Source organism: Anopheles funestus, chromosome 3RL (assembly GCF_943734845.2).
Source record: "Anopheles funestus chromosome 3RL, idAnoFuneDA-416_04, whole genome shotgun sequence".
Lineage (NCBI taxonomy): Eukaryota > Metazoa > Arthropoda > Insecta > Diptera > Culicidae > Anopheles > Anopheles funestus.
In genome coordinates, this window is record NC_064599.1 from 63587577 (window position 1) to 63596994 (window position 9418).

Sequence of the window (9418 nt, forward strand, 5' to 3'; positions counted from 1 at the left end):
AGTGGCAAGTTGTTATGTTTTAAATTAGAAATCACGTAAATAGGCAGCGCAAAGGCGCAATGATACGCGAAGATAATAAAAGAAAGGAAGTTCCTACTTTTGTTTTAAATATAATTTTATTATTTGTGTTTTTTTTAATTATTTTTATATTATAGCCGTTGCGTTTGCGGGTGCGATGATTTTCCTCCAATAATCACAAATGTAGTTTTAATCTATTATTATGCTTTACAAACACACGTCCATCGAAACAAATTAATAGCATATCCTTCATATGCAAATAATTACAACAAACACTCATGCGACTATTTTTTGTCGAACAGCTTTTCCTAAATAATCCCTACCGCGTGTACATATCTAAACCGAAGCAACAGGATAACATTTTAATCATGTTTGTGTGTGTGGATTACACTAATGCGTACACCAAAATCTGGAATCTTGCTGAGAATATTACAAAATATAAATTTAATATGTTTTTTTGCAACTAAAATTTAACAAAGACACACGTATACTGTACATCCTTAAAACTACTGCAGAGCGAAAAGACACTTTGCTACGAATCATTGTGTGTTTCACGGACCTTTTTTTGATGTTGGACGAATTCACTTCCCTTTGGAGTGGAACTTCTTAGGTATGGCTATTAACGGGCGTGTGTTTTCTTTTCTCTTTTTTTCTTTTCTTCTTTCATACTCTTTCTCTGTATACAATCTCTTACCTTCGAATGATCGGAACGCTTTCTCTTCTTCTGATGTTGACTGTTTTTGGCGAATGGAATATGAACCTAACGCATCCATATCGTCGATTTGTACGTGATATGTTTGGTTTTCAAAAAAAAAAAGTGTTAATGCTGTTACTTATAATTGTGGTGCTGCACATCGTGGCACCGTACTGTCTCGTGCGAATAATAATACAAGTACTAAGCTAATGTTGAATGCCACTACGCTGTGATTGATTTTGTGTGTGTGTTGTGTGATATAGGGAGAACTTTAACGGAATGACCAGGGTTTTTTGGGTTCGAAAGTCTTTCTGTTTTTCGTTTGTTGGATGCAGTTTTAACTAATGGTTTCTGATTTGTTGATTTGTACATTTGTTTCCTGTGTGTTAATCTCCTTCTTCGATGTAGGAAGTGATGCTGTTTGTTTTATATTTTTCTAAAAACTTTTTGGAAGGATAGTTGTGTTTTTTGTTTTGTTTTTGTCTTAACTCTTGCACAATATTTTTAATAGTTTTCTATAATAGACATTGTAACTTGGTAAACATTTCTATATTTATCAGGTTTGTTAGGTTTGCTAGATTTGTTTTTTTGTCTTTTGTAGACTAGATTTTTGTTCCTGTGTATCATTCATTCATGTCATTATAAAAATCCATCAAAATTGTAGTATGTTCACCTCGACAGTTTGAAAAACATTCCATAACAATACAAGCAAATAAATCATGTGGTTTGATTGTGTAAATTGATAAAAGCAATGAGATGAGTGTGCAAAAGCAGTGACACTAAGCTCTTCGGAGGAGTCACTAAAATATGTTTTGCATTTCTGTTTTTTTTCTCGCAGTTGTTAGGAATATCATTCTAAAACAAAACTTTTCTCTTTTTTCTATCTTTCTCTCGTTCTTCTGCTTTCCACCCTGTACCATGTGCTCTGTAAAAAAAAACCAAATCGCAATGCAACGCAAATGACGATTCGTTGCCGTATTCTCGTATCCTGTGTGTGTTTGTTTTCCTCCATCCCATTTGTTTGAATGTTTTGTGGTAAATATTGTTTCACCTGCCTCTTTTGTCCTGTGCGCTCTTTTGCGTGCCAAAAATCGACATGAATCCCTTCCCCTAAAAAAAACACGTTGGAATATCGTACCAGTGGGAAACGTCGGTTTGAGTGCATCCGCAGAATCGGTCCATCAATCGTCGGCTAAGCGTCCTAGTCGGCGTGGTGGTTCCCGCCATGGTCACCTGCATCGATCCTCATCGCGGCGCAACAAGGAAAATGGTTCCTCACGCTCGAACAGTTTTCGCAATAAGGCTAACGGTAGCAAAGGAGGAACGAATGCTAACACAGCTGCTTCCAACAACCATGGCACTAACGATACGATCATCAACAACAGTCTCGTGGTGGTACAGACGGTCATCAATAATAGTGCCGGTGGATCAGTACCGATGGCAGCGAGCGGAACAATAGTAGCTGGATCGGGTCGTGTGCGAAAACAGCGGGCCGTTTCGTTCGAACAAACTTCAACCACCACTGCCGGAACGATGACCACGTCCAGTTCTGTTTCCGGTGGTGCGGCATCTGGCATGACCTGTCCGGTTACGGGATGCAGTCTTAACCATCAAACGGGTGGAGTCGCACCACGGACCGGTGTCGTTTGGCATGAGTATGCATCAAAATCGCTGGACGAGAAGAAGCTGCTCACCAAGCAGCATAATGTCATGAGCACATCGGGTGTCGGCGACGGTCCGGGTGGGGATGCTGCAGGAGAAGTCCCCGTCGGTCGACGGAGCATCGTATCCGTGTGCGTGAACGATCGGCAGCTGCTCGACAGTGACGATGACTGGCCAATGGTGGACCAAAGTCAGACTGGTCCGCTTCATGCTCAACAACTGCATCATCAGCATCCCCACTCTCATCATCATCAACATCATCACCATCATCATTCATCGGCCAGCGGTGGTAACGCTGGCACACCGGCAACGGGAACGACAACCAGTAGCTCCACAATGAGTACGTTACTGCATCATTTCAAACCGCCACGAATATGATTTTAAAAGCTCTATTGGACAATTTCAACGATTTCCTATGCAATTTCCATATGATATATTTTTCCTTCCTTATAAAGAGCATCACTACCCGAGCATCCATTATTGAGGAAAGGACATGACAAGAAATAGTAAAACACTGTTTAATTTTCGTAAGCAACGATGAAACTTTCGAAAGCAATCGAACGAGCCTACAGACATAGCAAAAAAGATCATCCAGATTTTCTTGAATATCAAGCTAGGTAGAGTAGGTAGCGTTTTAGTGAAAATGTTCTTTGCATTAAAGATGGCTACCGATGGAATGAAGCAGTATCGATTTATTTAAACGCTTGGAAATTCATTTAACGTGAGGGAAAGGTATGAAAATGTCAGAATTTTCATAATTACTACAAATGTTTATAGCAGGAAAAAAATTAACGATCAAATCGGAGAAAGGGGCCTATGTTTGCTATTAGTTTTCTTCATTTAACATGGCCGCTTTTGCGCCATTATTGCCGTAAAACATACAAGTTTAAACATTTTGATCCCCTTTTTAACCAAAAACTCTTATGATAGAAATATTATGTTACGCCGACGATCGATTATCTTCCGCCAGTCTTCGGAAGGTTCAACATGCCAAACATAGACTAACGATATGTAATCAACGTGTGACAAAACGAATATAAATTCAGACTGTGTAACACTAACTGCAATGTGAACGGAAGCACACAGAAGCGAAGCCTACGACGAAGTGAAAGGTGTATCACGAGCATATTAGTGCGAGCAATCTAGTGCATGTATCGTGATAAAAGTATTATTATGAAAAAGTTCATGAAAATTGATGTTCGTTGCAATGAGGTTAGTTGTAAATTATAACGTGCACAAGAAAAGGCAATAGGCAAAGAATTTGCCAATGCAATGTCTGAGAATGGGAAAGTGTCTAAATGCATCGTGCTAAGAATAAACGGAGAATCTAAGAATGATGTCTTGCATCATTATCATTACACTGTGCTTGCTTCGACCATTGGTACAAGCAAAAGAAAAGAAGCGTTACAACTTTTCACATCTGACGCAACCACTAGGATTAATGTTACTAAGTAAGCTGACGTATCTGTTCGGTTTAAGTTAAGGTAGTATCGAATTTGCGTAAAGTAATATTTATTTGATAAAATCTACATGGTACATTCCTACTGATGAGAAGCTTAACAAGCTTAACACGAAAGCAAAACAAAAAAAAAACACGAAGATGAACGCGCGTTCCAGTTAAACGAAGAAACGTTTAGCATTAGCACGGCGGTGTATTATATTGAAACGTCTCAACGACGATCTGTGGTTCGTGTAATAATCATTAAACCTAGAGACGATGAAGAAGATATTGCTCAAACATCGTGATTAAACAATTTCTTATATTGCTAACGGAAAGTAAGCCACGAATAGGAGAATGCGAAGGTAAATGACATGAGATGATGAAAGCAGAACTACTTTTGGCATTTCTTCATAAGGCATAACAATCATCAAGAAGCGTCACATTTATCGAATGTGTGCGTGTGTAAGTGTGTAATTTTGAACTATCCACGTTTAATTATTTGTTTAAACAAAAAAGAGTTAAATATATCTGTTAATCTACCGCGACCATGCAATGAATTATCTTCGAAATTGTATGTTATTCCTTTTTCTTACGTCTATAACGGATCAAAGTCGAGCGAAGGGAAGAGTCGATGAGCTACACGTAAATGCTATACAATCGAACGCACTAGTGTAAGATAAAAAAAGATGAAAAACTTATTACTGGAAGTTAAGATTAACGGAATTTTGAATATCAATCATTGTTTTATTTTGATTTTTTTACAATGGTACGCGCTTTTCAAAGTATCTCCACAAAACTCCTGAAGCTTGTGCAGCGATAATTAAGTTGTGAAGGTTTATAATTGAGTTACAAAAACGATACCGAACTCAAGAAAGTAGATTGTAGCGGAACATAATCAAACTCTGGTCACTGTAACGTTTTTCAATCCGAAGGTTAATATTCTTCAATACAACACTGTAACGGAAAAAGGTTTGACAACTCTGCATTGAATAAATGGCTAGCGCCATCTGGTGGTGGAAAATAATATCATGCAACGCTTCAATCAACGCTTGGTTTGTGTTTGAAGATAATTCAAATCATGTAGCAGAAACAGTGAAGCGAGTTTTTGTTTAAAATAAGTACAGAAAAAAGACAACTTTTCAGGAATATTACTTCTACACGCGTAATGCTTTTACAGCTAACAGCAAAGAGAATAAACTACCTTTAGGCAGTGAATTTTCAGCGCAAAAAAAGTCGTTAAACATTTGAAATTGTAACCTTTTGTAACGGTTTTTATATTTCACCAAGCTCGGGCGTACGTTCGCAAACGTTTTTGTTTTATATTATTTTTTCCTTATGATACAATACAATCTAAAGCGATACCAATGAACGTTACAGAAGATAAATTTTCGATAAGCTAATGCAAAAAAAAAACAACCTGAAACAATCGATCAATCATAAATGTTACAATTCTTAACTAAATGTGAAGAATCGCATCCGGAGAAAACCAAAAAAAAATTAGAGCATTTACAAAATGGGGAAAAAGCGTATTTTTGCCGTGTTTAGGATAGGCTAGTGTAAAGAAGAAAATGAATTAAAAAGTTGTACGTGCGTAAAAATCACTACTGAAGATATCTTTCTGCTACGTGTTTTAGCACAATGAAGGAAGGTATCGTTTAATATCGTTAAACAGTGTGAGGTGCTTTTACACCGATTGGTTTTATTGGTCGAACTTAATTCTGTTCTCTGGACTTTCTCCATTATTGCACAATTCTTTTAAGATTTTTTTTAGTTGTTTCATACAAAGGAAGACCTTAAATCTCGGGTAATTTTTCACCATGAATTGGAAGTAGCAGCCTAATTTCAATTCCGTAACAGAATTAGCAACTTTCTGAAAATAATTGATATAAATTATTAACGATGTCCCAAGCGCATGAAATAGAAAACGAGAAAACGCACAACCTATCTGCAGAGTCGATCTTCCCTTCTTTTTTGTATGTGTGTGTGGTCAAACTGTGTTCAGGTTAGAAATTTGTGTTAGTGTTTCCTTTCCGATCGTACGGAAACAAAAACGGGAAACCATGTGTTCAATGTATTACGTAGCACAAACTGGCTAAATTCAAACGATTGATGATGTGTTTAAGGATAATTAGTTTACATTTAAAACAGGAAGCGTTTACAATGCACTGACACACACTTTATTGCGAACGCTCGTAACGAAAGAGGGGCCCCATGAAGTGGTGTAGAAGTTAAGTGGCAGGAATCATCATTAACATCATCACCGCATTGATGATACTACTGATAATTACGGAAATTACGATGGAGAAGAAAAGAAAAAAAAGATACAAACATAAATTTTAAACCCTTTACGATCGTCAAATCATAATAAAAATGCAGCGTATATCGAAACCAGTTTATTAATCTAAGACTGAAATAAGAAACGTAAGCTGTATTGTTGTTCTTTGTTAACTGATGACCGGTTTTATACGGCGTGGTTCTAATCACCTGCAACGTGTATAAAAGATACTTTCTTCATTTTCTGCCATGCCATTTTATTAGAAGACGATCAGTTTCACGCCACGTACGCGTACGTAATGCTTCACGTGCATGTCACAAATCGTTCAATCATCGCAAAGCTCAATTGAATCGAGCCTTAACGAGATGGGACAAAACAATGTCAGCACGATGTCAGAATCATCCGCCGGTGCATTAGAGTTGCTGTTTGTACGAGAAGTAAAACCCACCACCGGATGCCTTTCTAACAACCGCCCCCAAAAAAAAGGTTAAATAAAACTAAACCAAATACAGTGTGAAGCGTGTGAAATGTATCTTCTAATCCGTCCCCAAGCTGTCATATTGTTGGTAGACTGGGTAGAGTGGGTTTTGGTCCATTCATTCCATTCCATTTGCTCACAGAACTCAATGCTCGTGAGACGATCTTTTTATTGTACGTTGCGGTAGGCAGAACAATACAGAAAACAATCATTGGCAGCATGTTTCCATGCCACCAAATCTGGTCGCGAAGGGTTTTCTTTCCATTCACCCCATCCCCGACACGTTTCGGACATTCTCTCGTTCTCGCTGGGATGAGTGTGTGGAAATAAAATGTTTCCCCCCCCAAAAAGTGCTGCGTTGTTGTTTTGTTATGTATTATTTTTGTGTGTTCAGGCTGATGATGGAGGTAGATAAAAAAAGGGACCAGGGAACCAGATGACAGCCACAGTATTTAACTCGGAAGGACAGATATTGTCGTTAGGAAGAAGAGTCTATAAAAGTATGTTGGTGTTTTTTTTGTTTTCCTGTACGACTGGAATGAAGATACAACTTTTTGTTCGGGAGGAAAAATTCAATGACCTGCGGTTCCCTTTCGACACAGGTAAGTATATCACAACTGAGCTTTCATGGAATACGTCTCCGTGTGTATCAACGTTTGGTGAAAGGATGAAAAGATGATGTGGTTAGAATTAAGTAGCTGTGCCTTCTGTGAAGCAAATTTAATACCACTTGACCTTCGGAGAATACCCAAAAAAAAAACACTGGATAAAGCTTAAATCCTCACCGAAATAGTGGAAAGGAATTTTCACTTAGTTGTATGTGGTTTTATAGGCTTACCGAAAACATCACACGTTACAAATGCTTTGTGTTTGCGGTTTTCATTCGGGGTTAGTGATACTCTGTTGTAATAAAAAGTGGTTTTAGATGTGGTTTATTGGGCAGTTACATTTCTATAAGCGTTAAGTTTAAAATGATATTTTTTTTAAAATTAATTAATTAAAGTAATTTCAGTAAAAAAGTTACCAAGACAGTTTAGTAACAAAAAAAAAAGATCGGGGGGATATTACATCTGTTAGTTATCGAACTAATCGACCTTCTCTATGACGGATAAGATCACTAAGCTGGGTTTGAATTTAGGGGTAGTTCAGCCTGTATGTATGCAATCAGCGACATTTTGGATCACTTTTAAATCTCTTAAGCGATGTTAAATCGTTTTATCCCTCTTTTGGTACTTATGATCTAGTTCTGACCTTCTATGGAAGGAATGAAACGTTTTAAAAAAGATATTGTCTACTTTCAGGCGTCGGTTTATTAGGCGTAACTCTGACGGATATGCTACAAATAAAAGGAATACATTTCTCACTGTTTTTTGATATACTTTTGTGTAGCTTAAACACTGAAATTAATGACTTTTTTTTAAAGATTTATTTACAGGAATTCACAATTCAGTAGTTCTTATTTATAGTCCTATCTACTATCCTACACCGTCAAGCAGATTTTTAATATTCCTAAATCAATTTCATTATCATTGTTTCCAATGATATGGATTATATAATTAGCAAATAATTTTAATAACTTTTCCCTTTGGCTAGTATTAATTCCGTTTAACTCGGGTTAACGAAAACAGTCAAAAGAAAGGCTATGCCCTGGCACTACCACTTTTGTGGTTTCTTGAAACAATTTCCATGCTTCTTCGACACGCGAACATTTTACAAACTTATGTTCTAAATTTTCGTCTAGCTGGCAGTTGCAACATTTCGCACTCGTCGTGCGTCCCATATTTTTGAACAGTTCTCCATGTGCAATTTTTTTGTTAGCTAATAGGAACAAAGCTGTTCTTTGTTCCGAGTTCAACTTAGGACAATGTATATTTTTCCAAATCTGTTTCCACTTTTTATGTGTTTCCTCTTTCATTACTTTCGAATCTGGTAATCAACCGGTTTCAACTAACATTTTACTTATTTTTTTCGAAGATACGCAATTTTTCAGTTCTGGCGGAATATAGGCTAATTGTAGTAACACCGTTCGCAGGCAAGGGTACGTGGATGGTATGGACGTTACATCGGGAGGATTATTTGAGCATGAAATATGTTCGGAGCTAACTATGAGTGACCTTTCCTCTGTAAGATACTTATTTGTCAGAAGAGCTTGTGTTTTGATGGCTGGTATGTGAAGATTAAGTCCTCCTCGATTTTTAGTAAGCGCTAACTGTTGTAGTGGGACTCGTATTCCTCCAGTACCATTCCACAGAAAGCATCCAACAATGTTGGATACTTTGGCAATGTCACTATTTCGTGCTCCACAAACTGAAGCAACAAACCATAGTTTAGGAAGCAAAAATATATTTAATATTATCATTTTTTGTACAAGATTAAGGTCTCTTATTCTGTGCACCTTCACCAGATGGTGAAAATTTTGAATCACTATATTCCAGTTCTGCGTCATGGATTCCCTTACATTGTTTGAAAACAATATACCCAGTAGTCGAAGGCGTTCTTCAGTCCGTAACCACGGAATATTTATCTGGTTGGACGAGGTGCATGCTCCTATGTTTAAAGCAACTGTCTTTTCGACGTTCAATTTCGCTCCTGAACATAATCCGAAAGCTTCAAAGATCTCTCTCACAGCTTCTATTTTGGATGAGGAGGTAGTCACCACCGAGATGTCGTCAGCATATGCAATGACCAGATCAACCGGATCACAGCACACGCTTTCTAGTCTGGTGATGAGGGGCAGGATATAGAGGACAAACAAATGCATTGAAAGTGGGTCACCCTGACGGACTGACCTCTGGATGGGAAAAGGTGGGGAAAGTGTACCATTTACTAGGATTCGGGAATAAGACTGCT

At 37.7% G+C, this 9418-nt stretch overlaps 1 protein-coding gene across 1 annotated transcript in view; it reads left to right on the forward strand.

Annotated features, from left to right (window-relative positions):
* Positions 1 to 6240, forward strand: part of LOC125766880 (uncharacterized) — a 41197-nt gene extending 34957 nt beyond the window's left edge. Inside the window, exon 9 of the mRNA XM_049432959.1 lies at positions 1854 to 6240. Coding sequence (XP_049288916.1) covers positions 1854 to 2752 — 899 coding nt within the window. The 3' untranslated portion in view covers positions 2753 to 6240. The remainder of the gene's footprint in view (positions 1 to 1853) is intronic.
* Positions 6241 to 9418: the final 3178 nt, after the last annotated feature.